Source organism: Pelodiscus sinensis, chromosome 4 (assembly GCF_052426305.1).
Source record: "Pelodiscus sinensis isolate ZL-2025 chromosome 4, ASM5242630v1, whole genome shotgun sequence".
Classification (NCBI taxonomy): Eukaryota; Metazoa; Chordata; order Testudines; family Trionychidae; genus Pelodiscus; species Pelodiscus sinensis.
In genome coordinates this window covers 122,113,279-122,137,844 of record NC_143055.1, presented here as the reverse complement: position 1 = coordinate 122,137,844, position 24,566 = coordinate 122,113,279, and the positions used below count along the sequence as shown (strand labels likewise).

General features: G+C 44.5%; 1 protein-coding gene across 1 annotated transcript; it reads left to right on the top strand.

Moving 5' to 3' along the window:
* The first annotated feature begins 11,292 nt into the window (after nucleotides 1-11,292).
* DMP1 (dentin matrix acidic phosphoprotein 1) lies at nucleotides 11,293-21,847 on the top strand. The gene is made up of 5 exons (XM_075929560.2): nucleotides 11,293-11,633; nucleotides 13,931-14,004; nucleotides 14,116-14,163; nucleotides 17,334-17,693; nucleotides 19,680-21,847. Exons 2-5 carry the CDS (start codon nucleotides 13,951-13,953, stop codon nucleotides 21,189-21,191), a joined length of 1,974 nt encoding a protein of 657 aa, XP_075785675.2. The 5' UTR covers nucleotides 11,293-11,633; nucleotides 13,931-13,950; the 3' UTR covers nucleotides 21,192-21,847.
* Nucleotides 21,848-24,566: the final 2,719 nt, after the last annotated feature.

Genomic DNA, 24,566 nt, shown 5'->3' with positions numbered 1-24,566 from the left:
CATTGGCCCTGGACTTCGAGAGGCTTGGAGTATGCTCCCCCTTCCCCCCCGGAGGGAGATGTCTGTCATGATTGTGATTGTTGGGGGACTTCTGTGGAAAGGCATTATGATCCGCCTCCGAACCCGGGGCCTTGCCTCCAGCCCCTAGCCAGGGGAAGTCTTGGCTGGCCCTCTCCCAGCCCTAGCTGGCTATCCCCAGCTGGTCTCCCTCCTGGGAGCTCCTGCTTCCTCTGCAGTCAGCCCTTCACTCCCCCCTCCTAAGCAACCTGTGCTTCTCTATATAGCTGCCAGCTGGGCTCTCACTAGCCCTAACAACTTCAGCTGGCCTCTCTGTTCCCAGCCCTGGCTCAGGGCCTGAATCCTGGTCTTAAAGGGCCAGAGCAGGGCAGGCGCCCTGTCACAGGAGGGTAATCATCAGCCTCCCGCAGGCCACTCCCTGACCTGAAGGCAAGGAGAACGTCACGAAATTTGCGGGTCCAGCAGTAGGACGCGATGTTCTGCCCCTTGGTCCCTCTCCCCTCCTGCAAGAGGGATCTTGTGGCCTGAAGAACTAAGTGAAAGTCCCCCCAGCACTGAAGGGCCAGCTCCACCTTTCCCTTAGCCCCGCAGGTATCTGTGAGGAACCGGCAGAGCTCAGCCCCCAGCACTGAGGGGGCACCAGGTTTTTCCTCTGTCTGGGCCCCCGGATGGACCTTACGGGCCACAGAGAGGAGCAGACAGGGATCCGATCCCTGGCGTGGCGGTGCCGCGCTGCCCATCCCCAACCCCAGCGAGGGAGGGGGCGGCGGAGGGAACAAGGCAGCCCCTAGAGGACTGGGGACACAAATACTACCCCCTGAGGGCCCCTGCAGCTAGTGGGAATGTGATGGCCCCTGCAGGAGTGGCAATAACAGTGGGATGGAGGGATAATGGAGATGGATCAAGCATCACGGTGGAGGGGGGGGCATCGCGGAGGAGTGGAAGGGGGTAGGGAGGAGGGGGGAGGGAGAGTGGGCATCACGGTGGGGTGGGGGGGGTAGGATCAGGGCCAGATGATAGGATGGGAGCAGAAACAAGGGTGAGGGTGGTGGTGAGAGAGGGAGTCAGGAGAACAGCTGCAACAATTTTCGGGGCTGGTGACAATGGGGGGACTGTGGGGTCAACGGTGGCGGGGCCCTCCTCCATCATGGGGAGAGGTGTTGATGGAGGCACAGATGGCAGGGAGGGGGCCAAGGGTTAACCACTTCTCCCTACCAAGCAGCAGGCAGGGGAGGAAGGTGTAAAAGGAGGGGAAAGGAGCTGAGGGGAGGAGGGCAAGGAGGCGAACCGAGGGAAGGGACAGCAATCACTCCTCCCTGCTTAGCTGGCTGCAGAGGAGGAGGGTGCTAGAGGGAGGGGCAGGGACACGTGGGGGGGGGGGGCACAACCAGGAAGGTGGGGAAAGCGACCACGCCTCCCCACAACGCAGAAGGTAGAGGAGGAGGGTGCTAGAGGGAAGGGTAGTGATGCTGAGGAAAGAATAGATGCTGGGGAAGTTTTTTTTTTTTTTTCTTCAAAAAAAGACCACTTAAAAAAAACAAAAAAAACCCTGTAGTCTAGACACACCCTCAGTACTTCTGCCTCCTGGAACCCTGTTGCACCTTTCCCTCACCTGGCCCTAGCTCTGCTAGGAGGGCCTAAACAATAGAGGGGCCTTAGGCCCTTATTAGCCTAAAAGTTAATCTGGCTCTGCCTGCAATGACCAGTGCACCATACTTCATTTTACTCAAGTTGAATAATTGCACTGAAGTCAACAGGACAGCGCAGTGCATAAAATCAAACACTCTTTGCAGGACTAAGATCACAGAATGTAACTTTCTATAGAAGGAAAGTCTTGAAAAAGGACTAAAGTAAGAACGAAAGTCTCAAAAGCTTTTGCTTTCGTTGTGGATGAGCTGTTATGTCTAAAATGCTAAATGACACACAGGACAAACTTCTCCCATGTTCTGTATACTTTAATTTATATATTTAAAGATAGATTCACATGTAAACTCATTCCACAAGAATGTTTTTCCAGACAGATAATGATCAGTTTTGCATTTTCCTCCTTCTTTGTCCTTAGTGAGGAAGAGATGTCAGAAAGGTAATTTTTTAAAATAACTCCAAACTTTTCTCCTCCCCCATTATACTAAAAATATTTTCCAGAAAGAATTACAGCTTTTTCTCAGCTGAAAGAGAAGTTTTACTATACACCTAATACAGGAAAAGTCACTTTTTCATCTTAAATGAAAACATGCAGTCCAGGTTTCAGTTCAGCCACAGCTGTCCAGAGCACTACATTGTTTTATTTTCAGTTCATTTAGGGAAATTGTAAATAAATTGATAGTATTTGTTTAATGTTGTGTGAGAGGGGGCACTACCTGGGAGAGTCTCTTGGGAAGTGGTGCCACAGTGGCACACATCCGGACACGCGCACAAGACAAAACTCACTCTGCTCATGGATGGAAAATCATAGAAGGAACACTGACACCATTCTTACGCATCCTGACTCACCCATTGATGAACCTAACCTCCATTAATTTATCTATTTCTTTTTTGAGTATTTTCAGGATGGACAATGCTCTTGTTTATAAATTATGCAGACAACAATATTTTGACAGAAGACAACGTCAAGCGTTGGGAGGTTGAGTTAAATGCAGCTTCAGCTTAAACCCTCCCCCCCCTCCCACCATAATTGCTTATGGCACCAAAAATAATTTGTGACGTGAAGAGTAGGAGTGTAATTTTGTTTGAAATTCAGAGGAAAGCACATCCCAGGTGATCTACTATGACAGATGATGAAACCACAAAAACCAACTCCAAAAGGAAGAAAGCCATTTATGGAAGAAGGGAGTGAAAACACAAAATGTTTGACACAGAGCCTATGGAAGTCAACACCAATCTTTCCACTTACTTCACTGGACTTTGCATCAGACCCAGATGGAGCTAAAATAAAAGAAAGCAAAATCATATAGAGTATGTCTACACTACGCTCCTAGTTCGAACTAGGAGGGTAATGTAGGCATACCGCACTTGCAAATGAAGCCCGGGATTTGAATTTCCCGGGCTTCATTTGCATAAGCCGGGTGCCATCATTTTAAAATCCCGGCTCGTTCGAACCCCGTGCCGCGCGGCTACACGCGGCACGGACTAGGTAGTTCGGACTAGGCTTCCTAGTCCGAACTACCGTTACTCCTCATTCCACGAGGAGTAACGGTAGTTCGGACTAGGAAGCCTAGTCCGAACTACCTAGTCCGTGCCGCGTGTAGCCGCGTGGCACGGGGTTCGAACGAGCCGGGATTTAAAAATGACGGCGCCCGGTTTATGCAAATGAAGCCCGGGAAATTCAAATCCCGGGCTTCATTTGCAAGTGCGGTATGCCTACATTACCCTCCTACTTTGAACTAGGAGCGTAGTGTAGACATACCCATATATAGTAGCCCAATGTCTGTGACTCTGTAATGCTGAAATGCTGGCTGTTCCCTTTGGATGGTGCTGTTGCCTCCTGCTGTGGCGCTCGGCTGACTTCTGCGCCGTTCAGCTGGGCCACCATGTGGGAGCAAGTGGCTGTATGGGGAATGCGGGGCCCAAACGGCCAATTGTGCCACTTGCTCCCGCGTGGCAGCCTGGCTGAATGGCACAGAAGTCAGCCAAGCGCCACGGCAGGAAGCAAAGGGGGGAAGGGCAGTGATGTACATACGGAGGGGGTGGGGCCTGGATGAGCAGAGAGAGGGGGAGAAGCAGGAGGCAGGAGGAGGAGTGAGAGAAACAGAGCACAGGCTCAGGAGAGAAGACTGACGTGGAGGAGAGACCTGAAAATCCTGTCTTATGATGGGCTAATTGGCTAGTGCAGTGGTCCCCACCGCAGTGCCCGCGGGCGCCATGGGCCCGCTGGGGCATTTGTGTGCGCCTGCCGACAACCTGGGCCAGCCCCGCGTGCAGCGCACTGGAGGCACCGGCGCCTGATGCACGGAGCTCGGGTGGCCCCAGCCCCGGGGCACATGCGGGTGCGCGGCGCCGGTGCCAGCCCCAGGCGCGCGGCTCTGGCGGCAGCGCCGGCCCCGGGCCAACGGCACAAGGCGCTCGGGCGGCCCCGGCCCCGGGGCACATGCCGGCACCAGGTGCAAGGGCATCCCCACCCCAGGACTTGCGGCCCTGCCCCTGGGCACCGGGCGTGTGAGTGGCCCCGCCCCCAGGCGCCCGGGAGCCTCTAAAGATTGGGGACCACTGGGAGTATGGGGCGCGCGGCACGAGGTCCAAAGTAGCCGGCATTTAAAAATGGCGCCGGCCGGCTTTATGCAAATGAAGCCCGGGAAATTCAAATACCGGGCTTCATTTGCAACTCCGTATGACTACATTACCCCCCCTAGTTCGAACTAGGGGGGTAGTGTAGACATACCCTGGGCTAGTATAAAAGGAGAGAAAGAATAAAACATAACCTGGAGGAAAGATAGTTACAGCTGTAAGAAGGTAATGAAGCAGTGAAACAGAAATGAGGGGGATGAAGATAGCTATAAAAGGAATGTACAAAGAGAATTAAATTAAAAGCACAATGTTAGGAAAGAGATCACAAGGAACAACAACAAAAGGAAACACCAGGAAGCTAAATGGCTGCGGAGGGCAGATTCAATGGAGAGAGCTATAAAAATTGAAAATAACAGGAATGAAAATGAATGTAACAGGGTTGCGGTCACAGACGTCCTCATGGGGGTACCTCCTGGGGTGCTGACATGGCCACTGCCATGCACCTTCCAGCTCTCTGGGGCTTCTCACCAGCCAGCTCTGCTGGTTTCCCCTAGCCAAGGCCCTGAGCTCAGATCCCTGCCACATCCCGCTTCCCCCCAGAAGCAGTAACCTCTTCAGGTCTGAGGAAAGTGCAGTTTAGGTCCCAGCTTCCTGGGATACCATTCCACAAAAGAGATCAAACCCCCAAAGAATTTGGTAAGGCACCTTTAACAAGGGAATGTGCACACTGATTACTTCCGCAGGTAAAAATTATTTACATTGGGTTTGACAGAAAATAAAAGTGATTTTATTATGTGCAGGCAGTAGGATTTAAGTGGTAATAAGCGAGAACAAACAGCAAAGTAGATTACAAATCAAAAGAAACAAAATATTTGGCTAATTCTACACTGAAACCTCAGTACAAGCTCTTCAAACTCACCCTAAAACCTCTTTTCCAGCTGCCCTTCCAAACCAGAGCTGTCTCTCCATCCTGGGGTCTTTGGCTCCTTTCTTTTAGATGCAGCCCAGCCAAAAGATCAAGAAAACTCTTACCTTCCTATTCTTTTAAAAGAGTTCCCTTATAGCACTGGCCCCAACCTTTTGGGGCTGCCAGGCGCCCGAGGGCGGGGCCACTCACGCGCCACGTGTCCGGGGACAAGACCGCCCATGCGCCCTGCACCGGCACGTGCCTTGCACCTGGGGCAGGGGCCGCCCACGTGCCCTGAGCCTGGGGCTGGTACCGTGCATGTGCCACACGCCGGGGGCCTGCGGCAGGGGCCGTCCATGCGCCACGTACCCGGGGCCGTCCATGCACCATGCACCTGGGGCTGGCACCGCGCATGTGCTGCACGCTGGGGGCGGGGCCAGCCCATATGATCCGGTGGGTGCACATAAATGCCCCAGTGGCGCCAGCGGGCACCGCATTGGGAACCACTGCCTTATAGCATGGGGAATCACCTGGCCACTCCCTATCAATCACTGCTAAGATTTAAGGACAAAAGGCTATTTGTATATGATTGCCCAGACAGTGAGGCCTCCCTTGATTACTTTCATTCACACATTTAAAACCCACTAAGTATTTCCCACTCCATATGTCTAATTTTATACACAAAAATGATATCTACAAAAAAATAAGATAATCTTCATGTCATGATCCACTGCTTTTGTTTAATAGGTTACATGAAATAATTTGCTCAAAGCACCTTTGAGTTATTTATATTCATTTCAATGTGGGGGGAGGGGGAAGGGCTCCGTCACAATGAATACTTGAGAAAAGAAACCAGTGAGAATGGTCAAGGAAACAGGCTACTGTTGACCATCATCTGGGGCTTATTCCTGGTGCTGCCACTGACCAGCTATATGGTCTTGGGACTCCATTTGTTCTAATCTTTGTCTGTCTTGTCTTATTAGATTTCAGACATTTAAGGACAGGTTTGCTATGTGTTTGTACAGTGCCTAGCATACCTGAGTCCGAATCTTGATTGAGGGCTTAACTGATACTGTAGTATAAATGCCACTATTGTAAATTTATTCCAGTGCAGAGGGGATTCTAATTCATTATGCACTACTTTTTTTTTCTTATTTCAGAAATCCAATACTGAGACGAAAGCAGGGTATCTCTGCAATGGGAGCCCACAAGGGAAGGCATCCTGGAACTAGCTGTGTGAGAAAACAAAATCTGTTTTACAACATTGTTTTAAAAATTCACAGAGCTGGGTATGTCTAGACTGTATCCCTCTGTCGGCAGAGGGATGCAGATTAGGCAGATCGATATTGCAAATGAGGCAGGGATTTAAATATCCCGCACCTAATTTGCATAAAAATGGCCACCGCGTTTTGCCGACTCACCACGTCGGCAACAAGCAGCAGTCTAGAGGGGAATCTGTCGAGAAAGAAAGCCTTTTTCGAGAGATCCCTTTTTCGAAAGATTCCAAGGAAGTTTACAGGATCTGTCGAAAAAGGCTTTCTTTGTCGACAGATTCCCCCTCTAGACTGCTGCTTCTTGCCGACAAAGTGCTGAGTCAGCAAAACGCAGCTGACATTTTTATGCAAATTAGGCATGGGATATTTAAAACCCTGCCTCATTTGCAATGTCAAGCTGCCTAATCTGCATCCCTCTGCCGACAGAGGGATGCAGTCTAGACATATCCTCTGTGCTTATGTGAGAACAATTAAAGACAATGAATAAATAAATAAATAAATAAATAAGACTAGAAACGTACCAAATTGACAGTAATGCAAAATGCATCACAGACTCTGAAATCCGGTGTCTTCCCATGAAATCTGGCCTTGTGGGGTTTTATCCTATACTACATGGATTTCACAGGGGGAGACTGGCAGTTCTCAAATTGGGGGTCCTGAAAAAAGGGAGGTTGCACGGGGAATCACAAGGTTATTTTAGAAATGTCACAGTATTGTCTCCCTTACTTTTGCATTGCCTTCAGAGCTGATCAACTGGAGAGCAGTGGTTGTAATGTTGGCCAGGTACCCGGCTCTGAAGGCAGCAACCTGCCAGCAGGAGTAAAGTACAGAAGTAAAGGTGACAATACCATACCCATGTCACCCTTACTTCTGCTATTAGAGTTGGGTGGCTGGAGAATGGTGGCTGCTGACAATGGGCCTAGCTTACTTCTGTGCTGCTGTTGGTGGTAGCTCAGAATCCTACAGTGCCTGATTGCTGACTAGCAACCACCACTCTCCAGCAACACAGCTCTGAAGGCAGTGCTGCTGCCAACAGCTGTATAAAAGGAAGGGTAGCAATACCGCAACTGCCATACAATGATCTTGCAACTCCCACAAAAATCTTTTTGGGCCAAGTCTCCTACAACTATAAAACCATGACGTTTCAGATTTAAATATTTAAAATCATGAAATTTACCATGTTAAAAATCTTATGACTAAGATGGACAATGATCCTAAATATGACTAAAAGAATGTCAAATATTAAATACATGTTGATATGTGTTAACTTATTAAAAGATCGTGAGTTTTCATGAGTACGAATAACTGGGAAATTGAAGCAGAGACAATTTAGGGTAACATTTTCAAAAGCACAGAAAAGTCTAATTTTTCAAAATAATTGTGGCCCAGATGTTTCACATATTTAGGTTCCTGCATTTGAAACCTGGGTCTTTGATGATCTGGGCCTTATGCATTTAGGAGCCTTAGTGCCACTGAAAGCCCTATTTGAAAATGTTGCCTTTATTGACTCATCCATTGACAAAGTAAATTGGTGTTAGAGATGAGATTAAAATCCAGAAATAAGGAACTACTGACATTCAGCCTCACAGCTATAATAAAAGATTAGAAGAAATGCCCGACCACCAAAGCTGTTGTATGGCTGCTTGCTCAGCGGGACTCCTGCACCCATTAGGTGTAGGAGTCCCTCTGAGCAAGCAGCCGTACAACAAGCTTCCAAAGAACCTATGGGAAGCTGCACAAAAGTCAGTGCAATTTTCAGCTTCTAGCGGATTGCCTATACAGGTTGAACCTCCCAAATCTAGGACTCTCTGATCTGGTAACATCCATGGTCCAGCAGGGCCAGGGATGTTGCTGGACCAAAGAGCCTTGGAGTAATGCAGGGGCAGCATCTGGGGATCCCCCACACTAGCCCAGAAACCCCAGCATCAACAGGGCCAGGCAGGGGCCAGGGTGCCCCAAGCCTGGGCAGGGAACCCTCAGTGACAATGGGGCCAGGTGGCAGCTGGTGGCCCCAGCGAGGAACCATAAGAACCACACCCCCTCCAATGGCAGCAGGGCTAGGGTGACTGAGCAGCCTCTGCTGGGGAAACCCCCATGGATGAAGCGGGCTAGTGGAGGTGAGCATCCGGAATCCCCAGTGACAGCGGGGCAGGCCTACCAGAGGGATGGGTGGCTGGGCACCCTGTCTGGGGAATCTCCTGGCAGCAGCAGGGTGGCGGTACTGGATGGCACCTGCCGGGAACTTCAGAGAACACCCTGCAACAGTGAGCCTGGCAGTAGCCAAGTGGTCCAGGCCAGGAATGCCAGGAGACCCTGGGGTAGCAGGCAGGCAGCAAGGTGGGGAACCATGCTGGACAGCTTTAGCAGGACCAGCGGCAGGGCAGGGAGCCCCAGGAAGAGGAGCCCTGAAGCAGGGCAGCCAGCAGGAGAGCACAGACCTTCCCTGGTCCAACAAACTTCCTGGTCCAGGACAGCTCAGGTCCCGACGGTGCCAGACCAGGAGGTGCAACTTGTAATATATACATCTTTTACTGTATTAAGAGAACATTTTGGCATGAACTCTGTATTTTCCTTATTTCAGAGGTGTTATCATTGCACAATAATTTTGTAAATGTGGAAATTAAAGGCTCAAATCTCCATTCCACCCAAGAGCTGACTATTGCACAAATGGACAAACAGTTCAAAGGAGGTTGTAAATGCCCCCTTCCATAGGCTTTTTCACTAGCAAGAACAGTTCCACCCCATAATAATATTTTACTGAAAATTACTCTCTGTAAAGATTGGAAAACTCATTACAGGTGACCGAACAGTGGAGTTTAGTAAGAAAATCAAGGAAAATAGATCTCAAAATTGACTTTGCTTCATTTGGGAACTGGGTCAAAACCAAATAAAAAAATTGCCACTGACCCACTGGAACAGGATATTGTGTTAATTGCAATTTATTTTTATTTGCCACGCTTTGTGGTCTTAACTCACAATATACATCTTCTGAGAGACATGCAGCTAAATTACTTTAAAAATTATTTCAAATGCTTTCAAATGTGTTGCGCTGCCAATCTCTTAACATAGGACTGCCACAATTTCTTTCCGCATGCCCTGTACTAAATCCAAAGTCTCCTGTCTAAGTGTACTACAGAAAGATGGATTGAGGGGTGGAGGAAATCTACTCCTTCCTTTTCCCAGTTAAACAAAGGTGACTTCTCACAACTGTGGAGGGAAATTATACCAGTTGACCAAAAAAAAAAAAAAAACCCCACACCCAACCAACCAACCAACCAAAAAATAAAAACAAACAAACTTGTGAAGTGCACTTCACTGGAATTGTTTACACTTTTTCCTGAAAAAAGAAACCTAGCCAAATTCCATTCTCTTTTTACATTAGTGTAACTCCAGAGTGAAGCTGCTGAAGTCAGCAGAGCTTCTTTGGACTACAGGTTGAACCTCTCTAGTCTGGCAACATCTGTGGTCCGGCATGGGTATGGCCAAGTTTCCCATCATCCTGTAAAATTTTAGAGCCACCAGTCCTGGTTCATTCTGTGTTCTGTACTGTAATTTAGCTATAATTTACCCTTAAATATTTTCTAAAAGCCCAGTAAACAGTGGAATGTTGGTAATACTACTCAATATTGGCCTCCTGTGGTCTGGCAAATTCTTGTGTTCTTTATTGGTCAGGTCCCAAGGGTGATGGACTAGAGAAGTTCAACCTATGTTAAACTGGAAAGCTCAATTCAACTTATTCAATATTATTGAGAGCATAACTCAACATTGTATACCAGGAAGACGGGGAGAAAGGTAATAACTCTTTAGGAAAATCTGGCATTAGCCTTCATTAGGACATCACTGAAAAACCCCTGCAATTAGATGGAATCTGGTCTGTTTCATAGGCAAAATATTTGTATTTCATGAATATTTTTATGAGCTGAAGGACTAAGTAATCTCTAGCAGAATTCCTTAGCAATGTCCAAATGACAAGTAGTCCTGTGGCACCCTACAGATTACCCAAAATATACAGAAACATTATCCAAATGAGGACAGGAGAAGCAGCCCAATATTTCACTGATTTTCCCATTAAACCTTAAAAGTCCACTTTTTTTGAATAAATCTGAGTGACCTAAATTAACTGGGTAAACCAACCAAACCAAAAGGAATGTCTGAAATTTACTAGCATTGCCTAGGTTTTTTTTTGGTCTCTGTTTCTCTGTCTCTCTCTCACACATATATATGGACAGAACAAGTAATAATTGAGTGATCCAGCTACTGTTGCCTATTCTGACAAACAGAGGCTAGGGGAAAAAACAATAAGGAGTCCTGTGGCACCTTAAAGACTAAATTGAAAGAGAGAATTCAGTGTCTTGACAAAAGTAATATATAAAGTCAGTGTTCAATCCAGGATTAGAACTCAGGAATTTCTGGTTCCTAGCCCCAAGGTCTGAACCTGAAGAAAGCATGAAAGGCCCCACCACCTAAACTGCTGTATGGTTTCTTCTAGCTTAGCACATGCACTATTTGGCTCAAGTTCTGTTTAGCTTTTACTTTCCATGAATAGATTTTCAGCCCAATCCACAGAAACTTACAGGAGAATGCTCAACGAGTTTGACAAGAGCTGGACTTATCCCTCAGTTTCCAGGTTTGAGTGCAGATAGCACCTGTGAAACAAAGATTTCATTGTGATCCTTTTCAGCATATTCTCACAAGTTGATTGAAAAGATACAATTCCTGGAGCATAAATGCACAAACTGTGTGCTTGTATGACCTGAAAATATACATTAACAGGAAACAACTCTCACCTGAGTATGACAGGGATCTGGCCATGTGTGTGGGTGACACTCTATTTATGTTCGTAACCCTGTGAATGACAAATTTAGAAATCAAAATATAGACTTAGCAAGATCTTTCATTATATGAAAAGTAGTCCAGTCATTTTCAAACCACAAAAAGCTTTTTTTTTTTAAAAGGGAAAATATACCTCTGAAGGCTAAAGGAAGCGTAGGTGTACAGGATTGTCGGTAATATCTGATGACATTCACCCTGTGAGTGCTGATTGGTCACCAAATCTGCAGCAGTGTTTAAATTCATGCACTAGTAGAGGAGTCTCTAGTTACCAAAGTACCTGTATGGCTATATCATTTCATTGATCCTATGCCCTTATGACATCTGAAGTACAAAAGCTAAGAAGTCCTGAAGAAAGCCTGGGTGACGTTCATACAGAAGTAACTATTTTAATTTTTTTGGTTTATTCTGAAAAAATGAAACAGCATGTACATGTTAACATTTGTTTTTTTTTTATAGACAAGCACAACAGAATACCTTGGGGAGAGAGAGGAGGGCAGGGGGCAAATTGTTTTTTTAAGGGAAAAGCAAAAGCTCTTTTGCTGATTTTCAGATCAGTATGCACTTAAGAGAGTAAAATAATGTAGTATTTCCTTCCTAGAACACATTTAAGTTTGTTTCTGTGTCACATGTTTATCTGATTTATACACTGGGTAAATCTGTGAGTAAAGGTGTTTATATGTGAGGCCTTATAATTCTGATTTTCTGTGCCTTAAGGCAGGGGTCGGGAACCTTTTTTGAACTGAGGGCTGCTGACCTACAGAAAAATCAGTCAGGGGCCAGGGGTTGTGTAGAGGTGGCGGGGGGAGGGCTGGAGTGCCAGCACTGGCTCCCCAATGCTGGGGAGGCCCTAAGCTTTGGGGGGCCAGATCTCGGCAACTCAGGGACTGCATCTGGCCCTGGGCCGTAGGTTCCCCATCCCTGCCTTAGGGTAAAAAGAAAAGCTATTTTATGACAGACTACTATATTAGATTATCTCATGTTAAACAGGGTGGCTACGTCTAGACTGGCATTAATTTCCGAAAATGCTTTTAACGGAAAAGTTTTCCGTTAAAAGCATTTTCGGAAAAGCACGTCTAGATTAGCAGAATGCTTTTCCGCAAAAGCACTTTTTGTGGAAAAGCGTCCGTGGCCAATCTAGACGCGCTTTTCCACAAAAAAGCCCCAATCGCCATTTTCGCGATTGGGGCTTTTTTGCTGAAAACAGTACTGTGCTGTCTACACTGGCCCTTTTGCGCAAAAGTCTTTTGGAAAAAGACTTTTGCCCGAACGGGAGCAGCATAGTATTTCTGGAAAAGCACTGACAATCTTACATGAGATCGTCAGTGCTTTTCCGGAAATTCAAGCAGCCAGTGTAGACAACCGGCAAGTTTTTCCGGAAAAGCGGCTGATTTTCTGGAAAAACTGGCCAGTCTAGACACAGCCACACAGTCTTAGCAATATCCTATTGTACAAAAGACACTATATAGTAGATTCTGCCAGCTTTATTCTTGTTGCATTCCATATTCCTCTACAATTATTGTGTGGGTAGATGCTACTTAGTGTGAGTAACGGTGGCAGAATCAGGCCTCCTATTAGTCTAAAAGTGTGAAAATGTGTTTACTTACTGTCAACTCACAGGGCCCGGGCCCAACAGGATTATGGATTCGATTCAAGACAGAGTCCATTAGGGATAGTTGCTTTTATTAATCTACTACATCACTACTATTACAGGCTTAATACTACCAGATGGTTACACAGCTACTGCAAAGTAATACAGCCGGTCCCCGAGTTGCGAATGGTCGACTTATGACCGTTCACAGTTACAACTGAAGCTGTTGTAAATGACGGACCCCGGGTTACGAAAGCAATCCGTGCTTATGAACAGCGCGGTCGTGTGTAACTCTATGGGGCCCGACTTACGAATGAACCGAGTTAGGACCAATTGCTTGGTCCATAACCGGTTTGTAAGTTGGGAAGAGGCTGTACTCCAATAAGCACAAGCAGAACAATGCATAAAAGAGAGCAACAGCACTTGGAAATGCTTACGCCCCTTCAGTCTGTGGGGAGTCCCATTCCTGTCACCTCACACCAGGTTGCAGTGGACATGGCTCCAGCTGGGGGGATCCTCGGAGTTCTAGGTCCCTGGTGAGACTCACCGGACACAGGACTTCCTACACTAGTTATACTACAGTTGTTTATCGGGTGTGCACATACTGGCCCAATGCCACTTTCAATGTCCCCACGGGGCTGAGAACAGAGGTCATGATATTTATCCCATATTTGTCCCTCAGCTAGGTCTCTCAACTCATAGGGAGTTGCAGGTGTTGAAGGCGATCTGATCAAGAACACCTGGTATTTTTGCCATCAGGGCTCATGGCTGGCCTAAAGCAATACAAATTTAACCCCTGCAGGTCTACATATGGCTTTTTATGTGACACTTGCCCTTTGCAGTGTTTATGTTTTATGTTACATAAAAGGGTTTAACTCTGAAAGGAAATGATTACTTAAATCCACTTTAAAGTACACTAGAGGTTTTGAGTGCCAGCACTCTTTCCAAATCAGGCCCTTTTTAAGGTGTTTCAAGTTCGCCTCGGTTTTTACTACTCAAAAATCACTAGATGCTTTTGTTATAATCAGTCATGCTGAATTGCAATTAGGAGCATGTATAAATACTCTTTTCCCTACTTCATCACAGCTACAGACACCACAATCAATATGAAGGCAGTACTCCTGTTAATCTCGCTTTGGGCTTTATCTTGTGCTCATCCTGTAAGTAGTTATTATAAAATAATTAAAACCCCAAGCCTCAGCATTTTAAAGAACACTAGACATTCTGTACAAATGTTGTTCATGCATAAATTTGTCTTTTAATGTACTTAGGTGCCTAGTCACCAAAATGTCCATTCTGGGAGCGCTGAAAAACAGAAGGTAAGCTGATTATCAGGAGTTTTTTCAGAAGACTATTTCAGCAAATATCTTGTGAAACAATATTGTAAAGCAATTTTAATTTTATTTTAATTCATAATTGTTCTAGCTAATTCTACATTCATCCTCCCTGCCACACATATATGTGGAGATAACTATGTGATAGATAGAATTACATGCTTTCAGACACCTCAACTATGTGCTGCCCACTAATCCATCCCCGCAGAACTTACTGTAACAATCCAAAGATTGGAACAGCTTTAGAAACCTGCTTTTTAAAGCTTTTGAAATAAATAGGAAAGCTGCCAGAGCAATGTTTCCTCCTTCACTACCCAAACATGGAATTTCTTTTTGACTTCTCCCCTTCCCCCAACATGAGGCACAGGATAGGCAGGGTTCAGCCAAAACTACTTTTCTAAGATTCAGTAACATCACAGCTTTCAAGTTAGGGTATCTTTCCATGCCACAGTGCTAGAAATTGCAACTTTGTGCCACTGGAAAGAAGAAAGTCCCATCTTCCTAGTGACGGACAAATAATTTGTTCCTGCCTCTGAACTGGTACATTCTAAACCACTTGTGGTTTTGGTTTTCATGAGCCTAAAAGTCTCTTATGGTTTCACACACCTCTATCAGAGTATGTCTACACTACAGCACTAATTCGAACTAACTTAATTCGAATTAGTTAATTCGAAATAAGCTAATTCGAATTAGTGGATCTAGACCTAAAAACTAATTAGACTTAGCGTTTTGCTAATTCAAAATAGCATGTCCACATTGAGTAGACCCTGAACTGAAGTTAAGGCTGGCCGGAACCAGTGCCGGCAGGGCATCAGGTTAGGACTTAGACTGTGGAGCTGCTGCCTCAGGCTAGCTGAGGGCTGTGCTTAAAGGGACCCGACCCCCACCCCGGACAGACAGTTTTCAGGGTTCCCCGCTTGCTTCTCTAACTCGATGAGGGACAGCAAAGCAGTCCTGTCTTGGAGTGCCCTGAGTGCCCACACTCGTCACGTCACAGCACTTGGCCATCAGCCCGGCTGCACTTGCCGCAGGCTGCCATCCGGGGGGGTCAATCGGGGGGCTGTCAGGATCCAGGAGGCCCTGCAGGAGAGCTTCCACCCCAAGGAGCCCGCAGAGCCACCCCAGTACTCCCAATCAGGGGCTTGTGCCCCATTCCTCCCTCACCTCCTTCCACTTAACCTTCCCTAGCCCCCCTTCCTGATGTAAAAAATAAAGGACACGTGTGTTCAAAAATAGAAACTCTCTTTATTTAACAAAACTGGAGGGGGGGGGGATTAACCTCTGGGGAGACTGGGAAAAGGAGGTGGGAAAGGGGAAGAGAGAGGGTGTGAGAGGGGAGGGGGAAACCTGGGAGGAGGGAGCTGGAAGGGGGAAGCCAGGGGAAGGAGGAGGAGGGGAAGTATAAAACTATGGTACGCCATATCTTCAGTACTGTGTACAGATGTGGTCTCCTCACCTCAAAAGAAAAAAAAATTTTGGCCTTGGAAAGGGTGAAGAAACGGGCAACTAAAATGATTAGGGATTTGGAACAGGTCCCATATGAAGAGAGGCTGAAGAGACTGGGACTCTTCAGCTTAGAAAAGAGGAGACTGAGGGGGTATATGATAGAGGTCTATAAAATCATGAGTGGTGTGGAGAGGGTGAATAAAGAAAAGTTCTTCATTAGTTCCCATAATATAGGTACTAGAGGACACCAAATGAAATTAATGGGCGGCAGGTTTAAAACTAATAAGCAAAAGTTCTTCTTCACCAGCACATAGTCAACCTGTGGAACTCCTTGCCATAGGAAGCTGTGAAGGCTAGTACTATAACAGAGTTTAAAGAGAAGTTAGATAAATTCATGGAGGTTGGGTCCATGGAGTGCTATTAGCCAGGGAGTAGGAACGGTGTCCCTGGCCTCTGTTTGTGGAAGGCTGGAGATGGAAGGCACGAGACAAATTGCTTGGTCATTGTCTTTGGTCCATCCCCTCTGGGGTACCTGGTGTTGGCCGCTGTCGGCAGACAGGCTACTGGGCTAGATGGACCTTTGGTCTGACCCAGTATGGCCATTCTTATGTTCTTATGTTCTAAGCTCAGGGTCGGGGGTCTCACTGGACCAACTTGATTCTCATGCAAACCTGCTCTTGGGTTCGCATGTGGCCTTTGGTTTGGCAGCTATACTGCCCTAGACAGCTGCATTCCTCTGTCTAGTGCGGAGATCGTGGATGTTGGAGGCCTCCCTCCAAACCTCGATAAGGGAGGCTCCTGGGAGCCGCCAGCCTGGTTCCGGGAAGAGGCGGAGGGCTGGGGGGCATCGGGTGGCTGGCTCATGCCGTGCCACGTGCAGGGTCTGCTGGCTGGGTGCTGGCAGGCTTGCACCTGGCATGGACACCGAAGCCAGACCGTGCCCCTTTAAGGGCTCCAGGGCCGGGAGGGGGGCAGAAGAGTTTCCCCGGTTTGGCCCATAGTGGCCACCAGGGCAACCCGGGAAGGGCTAGTCTCCATCTAGTTCGAATTAAGTGGCTACACAGCTCTTAATTCGAACTACTTAATTCAAACTAGGCGTTACTCCTCGTAGCATGAGGTTTACCTAGTTCGAATTAAGCGCTCTGCTAGTTTGATTTAAATTTGAACTAGTGGTTTGTATGTGTAGCCCCTATTAAAGTTAATTCGAACTAAGGGCTGTTAGTTCAAATTAACTTTGTAGTGTAGACATACCCTCGATGACATTTAACATTATCCCCTAAAAAAAAAAGATTTGTCCATTCAAAATGCCAGCAAAATCCATGGTAACCATAATAAAACATTCAGTTATTTTATTCAAACTGAAATCACTTCAGTATAAGCAGTCTGAGCATTTAAAAATGCATGAGATATTACTAAATTAGAGCTATCACATACCCATTTCTTTTAACAAATAAAAATGGCAAAATGAAATAATCCCCCTCCCTTTTTCTGTTTGGGTTTCTTGCATAAGGCAAACAATGGTTTATTAGAAAAAAAAAAAAGCAATGCAGATGAACTGGTAATTAAAGGGTAATTAAATTAACCCTCATTGCCTTTCTGACAAAGTAAAACAGTAATAAGCAGTTTATTTTACATCAGTGGACACAATGTGACTCTTACATCAGTATAACTGCAACACTATTTGCTTAACCCAAGTACCTTAATTTCAGGACACAATAAGTGAAGAAAGTCTGAATGAGGTGGCAGATTATGATGATGATGACGACAGCAGCCCTAAAAGCAGCGCAGAAACTGAAAGAGATAATTCAAATGTTGATGAACATGAGGATATTGATGAAGAATACCACTACCCATCTGTGGTTTCTAGCAGGAGTTCTGAAAGTCCAGGTGACATTGATGGAAACGATGTTGATGCAAGGAGCACTCAGGACTATGAGGGTGAAGACAGTTTTAGAAAAAAGCAAGCTCAGCATAAGACTTTGGCCAATCAAAAGAAGTCGGCTGATGATGATATGGAAGAAGTAGCTGAAAATAATCATGGTGATCAATTAACTGAGAAAAATTCCCTGGTAAGTATACCTAACTCTTCTGTATAAGACTCAGTTGCCTACCAGTTAACGTTTTTCTTCCACCAGTTGTCTGATCCGCAAAAATGGTTAGCAATCTTAATGCAATCTGCTGTAAACACAGGGCTTTAAACACATCACAGATAATTTGCTGTAATCAGATCAGGCTCTATTTTCAAGAGACAGTATTGTGCTAACAGCTGAATTTTGGATAAATACATTTGGATTTGGGTAAGCTTACAGGGAAATTAATTTAAAAAAAAAGAATCACTCCTCCAGCTTTGTAATGAAATATATATGTCAAAATACAAACAAATTGTGTGTATTGGAAATTCAGACATATGCAAAATTCTTACAGGAGAAAGTTTGACTAAATGGAAAAAAAACAACCAAAAATATACAGTTGTGTAAAATTATATCTGAAATGAAACCATACCCCCTTTTTTTACCACTAGACTATATAGGTTGGACCTCCCTCGTCTGGCACCCTCTGGACCTGACCTGTCCCAGATGAGAGATTTTGCCAGACCAGAGGTGGTCATTTCTGGATCCCCTGGCACCAGACCCCTTCACTCCTGGCCCTGCTGCAACCCGCCAGCTGGCTCTCTTGTCTTGCAGGCCCTGCTGCCTTACAGAGCAACCTTGCCATCTCTGTTCACCAGGCTCCCACTGCTGCGCAAGGCAGTCTCGCTGTTTGTGTGCTCACCAGGCTCCTGCTGCAGCTCCCGGCAGCCCTGCTTGCCTTCTTGCATTGGGCTCTCTGTGCACCAAATTCCTGCTGGAGAGCCTGGCTCCTGCTGCCACTCTGGGCAGTCCCGCAGCCTCTGTACCAGATTCCTGCTGCTGTACGTGGGGCTGCCGCTGCCCTGCCCTGCCAGGAAGCCCTGCAGCTCTGCCAGCTTGCAGGGCTCTCAGGTAGTAGCCCTCCATTGGGACTCTCTGGTCTTGGAACATCTGTGGTGGTCCTGTTGCCGGACCAGAGAATCCTGGTTAAGAGTGTTTCAATCTGTAGTACTTATGTGAAAAATGTCCAGATACCTAACACATCTTTGGATATATGGAAAGCATTATTTCCTTATATTTTTACTGTCAAAAGCATAAGAAAACCTCACTATTCATCCATGGGCAGGATTTTCAAAAGAGCTCAATATCAGTAGCTCCTATTTATTATTGCAGAAATGGGCCTGAAATCAATTATTACACACTTCAAACATTGGTCAAGATTTTCCAAGGAGCATAGCACCCACACCCAACAGCTACTATAAAGTCCCTGTGGAAGTTCTGGCTTTTTTCAGTACCGCGCAATGGGCCATATCATAGCTTATATGGTTGAAGACCATTACTATATGCAACTTACTTGGAAAACTTTGGAAGAACTGTGATTTCATTGATGTGGATAATCTTGCGACTGATGCAGATTGCAACTTTTTCATGCCATCCTAGATTAGTTATATTAAAGGCATATACAATTACATGTAGAGATGGAAAAAATCAAATCCCTGTATCCAAACACCTAGCCCTTCAAAAGATGTATCAGAATATTGTAGTTTAAGCCATATATCACATTGCATAATGTTCTATTTATGAGTATGACCGATGTAATCTTGAATCATGTAATGCCATAAATGAAAATTCACCTCTCTCCTGCCATAAATCATTTTAAACTAGTGGATTAATTTGTTTACAATATCTAAATTGAACAGTAGTTGAACTGTAATTTCTAGGGGGACATATTTTTAAAACTCTTAGAATGTTAACTAAAGTAACATTTTATTTGGTGATTTGAAATCTAATTTGTTAGATATATATTTTAAGGCCTACTGGGTCAAATTCTGCTCTTAGTTACATCCATGTAACATTATGGATTTGAAGGAACAGCACAGGTATAAAGAATAGTAGTGTTTGGCCTACACAATTTAGTAAACAAACAGCTTTTGTAAAATACAAGAGGAAAGTCTTTATAATAATTTCTCTTTTCTGCATATATAGGTGGATGTAAATGAGATTCCTGTTATTGACAGCAGTGACAATGGAAATCACTATACGGGCAGCAAAGAAACTGAAGAAAGTGATGGCATTGAAAATGGTTATCTTTATAAATCCAATGGATTTGATTCGAGCAAAGGGGATGAGGAAAGAAATTATCTGATAGATGAGGAAGATGACAGTGGTGATGACATTTTTGATGAAAATAATGAGGAAGATGTTCATAGGGCAGACTCTAGATTCACCATTCATCCCACTGGAGCAGATGAGCATAATGAAGTTGCTCATGGGGACCTAGATGGTGACAACAGAGCTACTGCTACCGGGAAAAAAGACAGTGACAGCAGTAGCAGCAGCAGCAGCAGCAGCAGCAGCAGCGAAAGCAGAGACCTTGATCGGGAGGATGCCAGTTGCATTTCTGATAGTAATAGCGATGGCAGGCATTTCCACAGCAAAGGAAATCAAGATGACAGTGCCAGCAGTAGCCAAGAAGAGAGATACAGTTTTGATGAAGGAATGCACGGTGATGACCCATCCATCTTTGAGAGTGAGGGCAGCAATTCAAATATGGTTCATGGTACCCTTTATTCCAAAGTAAGCAGCCAAGAAGCCAGTAGGGAGCATGGTCAGAGCACACAGAAAAGCAGCAGAACATCAGTGAAACATTCCCAGAGCCACATGTTTCAAAATGGTGATGCTACTTCAGAAGAGGATGATAGTGCAGAGGGCAATGACAACCAATCCAGGGATGCAGATGACACCAGCTCCAAAGAGGACAGCAAGTCCACAGAAGACAACAGTTGTTCTAAAGAATATGTTTCCAGCCACCCCAGGGAGGATGTCACCAGCCAGTCAAAGGAAAATGGCACCAGCTGGTCCAATGAGGATATCTCCAGTCAATCAAGTGAAAACAGTAGCGAATCCCAAGAAGAAAAGGAAGAAAACTCCGAAGATGTGGAAAGTAAATCAAGTGAACACAGCGGTAGCAAGTCTAAAGAAGGACAGGAAGACAGAGACTCCCTTAAGGATGACAGCAAGATATCAGTAAGTGACAGTGAATCCACAGAAGACAAGAGGGAACATGGCAAATTAGAGAAGAGTAAATCCACAGAGAGCAGCTTGGAATCAGAAGAAGATAAGGATGGACCATCCCACAGTAAATCAGTTGAGAGCAAAAGTGCTTCAGAAGAGGGCAATAGACGCAAAGAGAGCAAAGCCAGTGATTTGGACCAAGTCAGTAATTCGAATGAAGAGGACATCAGCTCTGAAGAACTGCAAGGCCAAGACAGTAAGTCTGTAGAAACAAATGACAGTGAACCTAAACAAGACAAACATAGTCATTCTAGAGAAAGAGATAGGGAATCCAGAGAGCATACTGCAAGTCAATCAGCCAGCTATGAAGATGACAGTGTATCGAGGAGCACTGAGATTGAAAGCAGAAAGCTAATCCTTGATGTTTATCACAACAAACCCATTGGTGACTATGATGACAATGACTGTCAGGATGGATATTAAAATGTATATGAAAACTCAATTGTGGGGCAGGAAAGGAAAAATCTTTTAATTTATTTACCATGTAGACAATAAGAAGATCAGTTCTTTCTGAGAAATATTCTGTGAACAATAAGGGCATGATGATTTGGTAGGATTTCACTATTTCAGCTGGTGTTTGCCCAATGTGAAATCAAATGAAAAATGATGCTTTAAATATGAAAAAGCTAAATGTAAGTAAGAAGTTGATTTATTGTCCTAGAACTGAAGTAGTACAAAGAAGGGGAAAATCTATATATTGTTTAGAAGTGTTTGCAAACTAAAATAAAATCCCGTATTCTTTAGTGAAGTTAAATCTAGTAGAGTGATGGTTTCCTATAATTCAGTATGTTATTTCCATTAACATTGTTAGGCATGATGTTTTTGAGCATTAAGGAGGAAATGGATGTTTAACATACAAGATCCTTAATTTAAAGTTTATGTGGACTGTAAACACATGAATTTAAGTGCCACTACTCCATGTAATAAGCAAAGCATATGGTCACTGCATATATACATCTTGTGGATTTCAATTTATTTTGTTATTCAATGTATCTATCACTTCAATAGCAGTGTATGTAATATTTTGTAATAAATGTACAAAAACCTATCTTTTTCCTTTGATGACCTTACTATTTTAAAGTTACAAATAATCCTTTATTATTTCCCTAATTAATATTAAAAACACCAGATCAAATCATTGCATGATTTGACTTTTTACTATTAGGCTATATTAAAATGAAATATTATTACTTTGAATTCAAACTACAATGGGAAAGGGAAAAAGAGTGTTCTAAATTGGTAACTTTAACATAGCTGATTTAGATTCCTTAAGTGCTACTTAAGGAAAAACAGACCCGGCTTCTGATCTCACACTGGTATAAAAACAGCGCAATTCCACTGACTTCAATGAAGTCATTCTTGACTTATTCGCACACCCATGATATCGGATTCATACCCTGTGTACTTGTGCTGATTTTGCAGCAAGCAGCCAGAATTTTGAAGCCCCCCTCTTCAAAATGCTACTTTCAAAAAAGAGATACTAGATGGAATATTTTTGAAACATCAGCTAATCATCTTTCTCTAATGCTCCATTGCCATTCCCAGATATCCAGCATATCAGCACAGCAGTCCCTATTAAATGCACAGGGAGAGCAGATCTTTCTGTGCTAGACTAAACCAAGGACAGTCTTGTACTCAGAGATGCATATGCATGTACGCACTACAGGCCTGCTTCTGTTCAGAATTCAATTACAATTTAAAAGTTTAGTAATCACATAGTGCAGAATTCTCCTATTGCCAGTACTGGAAGGTAGAAAAACCTATGGGAGAACAACTCTGAAAATGCCCGAGGGTATAGAATTTTCCTAACATTTTCTTTTCTCCGTACCTACCACACACCTACATGGATGTGCTACTGACCTGTGCACAGATGACAGCTCTTTTGTACCCTGCTCACACCCTCTGGTGTAGGTGAGGAAGAAAGATGACAGGAATATTCTGAATGGAGGGAAGGCAGTATGGGGAAGCTAGGAGGAAGAGAGTGGTCAGGGATGAGGCCATATGTTGGTGACAGAAGGAGAAAAATCTGGGAACTAGGAAAGAGGTTAATGAACAAAACAAAGAAGAGTGGAGAAAATGACTGGGTGTTAGGGACAGTGCATGGGGTGGGGTTGGGAGGTGAGAATAAAAAAAGGGTGCGAACACTGGACTTGAGTTGGAATAAGAGTCTATTTGGGTGCTTGCTGGTAGTGGTGTTGCAGAGCATAGAACGGGAGGAGGATTATGGGCTAGGTTGAACTTGAAGCTGGAAGTGGTGGAAAAGAGCAGGGCAAGGAGGCTTAAAATCTGACCAGTCTTGCAACTATCTTCTACTTCAGAATACAAGTTCTTTCACCTCCAATGTGTTGGAAACTTAACTTTAGCGGCTGTTCCCCAACTGCAGCATCCTGTTTGAGGGCAGGTTTGGGCACTCCCCTCAAACTTGCCTTTGTTAACAAAGCTGTATACCCAACATCAAATTATTCCCCTGCAAATACATATCCTGGTACCAAAGTTAAGCAGCCTCAATGATGCTGATCACAGCAAACAATTAAATGCAAGGACCTGGAGGACAGACAAATTTCTTAAAATCAATTGGGTTAATTTTTGTAATTAGATGTAAAACTCTGAATTAATCACTCAGCAGTGAGAATTCTTGCTTACATGATATTCAGATTCAATAATTGCTCCAGTTCTGAGCAGTCCTCTGTCAATCCTGCTTGAGAGCTGGAATTAAATTCAAACTTTAAGGTGCATGCAGACAGAACATATGTAATATACATGAATTTTACATCTAGGTGAAACATTATCTATGGTGAGAAGATGTAAAATTATACACCAATAACTCCAATGCAATTTGAATTATGAAAAGCTGCTGTCAAAGTAGCTCTTATTTTCTTAACAGAGTTCATGTTATGGGGTGGAATACTGACATCTGAATATGGAGTAGGTATTTGTTGATCCAGCATAGCATTTTTGCTTTGTAATTTACTTTAAGCTCATGATCTACTTTAGGATAAAAGCTTAGTGTGCTGGCTTTAAACTATACAGAAGTTTAAAACCAAGCACGTCAAGTACTCTCCTGAACTGGGGTATGAAATCTTAGTTATGGGACTACAGAGTTTTATGGCTACCTCTCCCACTACTTTCCCTCTTGATGTAAAATAGCAACAAGGGCCAACTTCTGGAAAAGAATGAAAATATACAGAAATGTCACCAGAATGTATGGGGGAAGTTTGAAAGTGTGAAATATTGGAGCTTCATAGAACACAGATCCTCTGGCCATATACCTGGTGTATATGTATACATTTCTCTGCATAGGACTGTGACACAATCCTAAATTCTATAGCCTTTGACTAACTTAAAGCACATTCTTTGCTTCAGAATGCCCTGAGTATAGGGAATACTAACCAAAAGGAAAAGAGCTTTGCTTGTCTCCACATTGTTGGTCTTTCTTTCTCGGGTTGAATCAAAATCCTTTCTCAATTTACTCCAGCATGTCTGAAGAACTGAGGTGTGCTTTTTTTCTGCTCTAGTCAGTGCAAGTCCCATGTCTAGGGAGAGTGTAAAATGTTGGCGGGGAGGGCAATAATTAGGTATCTACCTGTAACATATCTGTTTGGTAAATAGAGGACTTCATGCAGAATACAATGTATTTGAGGCCTGTTTAAAATAAGAACCTTTCTTTTATTTGGATTAGGCTCCAACATGCTGGAAAGATTTCTAGGGAGAGTGGAGAATTCTAACATTAAAGTGAGACCTAGGCATTATGAATTTCTTAAAACTAAATGTACGAAGTCCCAAACCTTAACATTACAA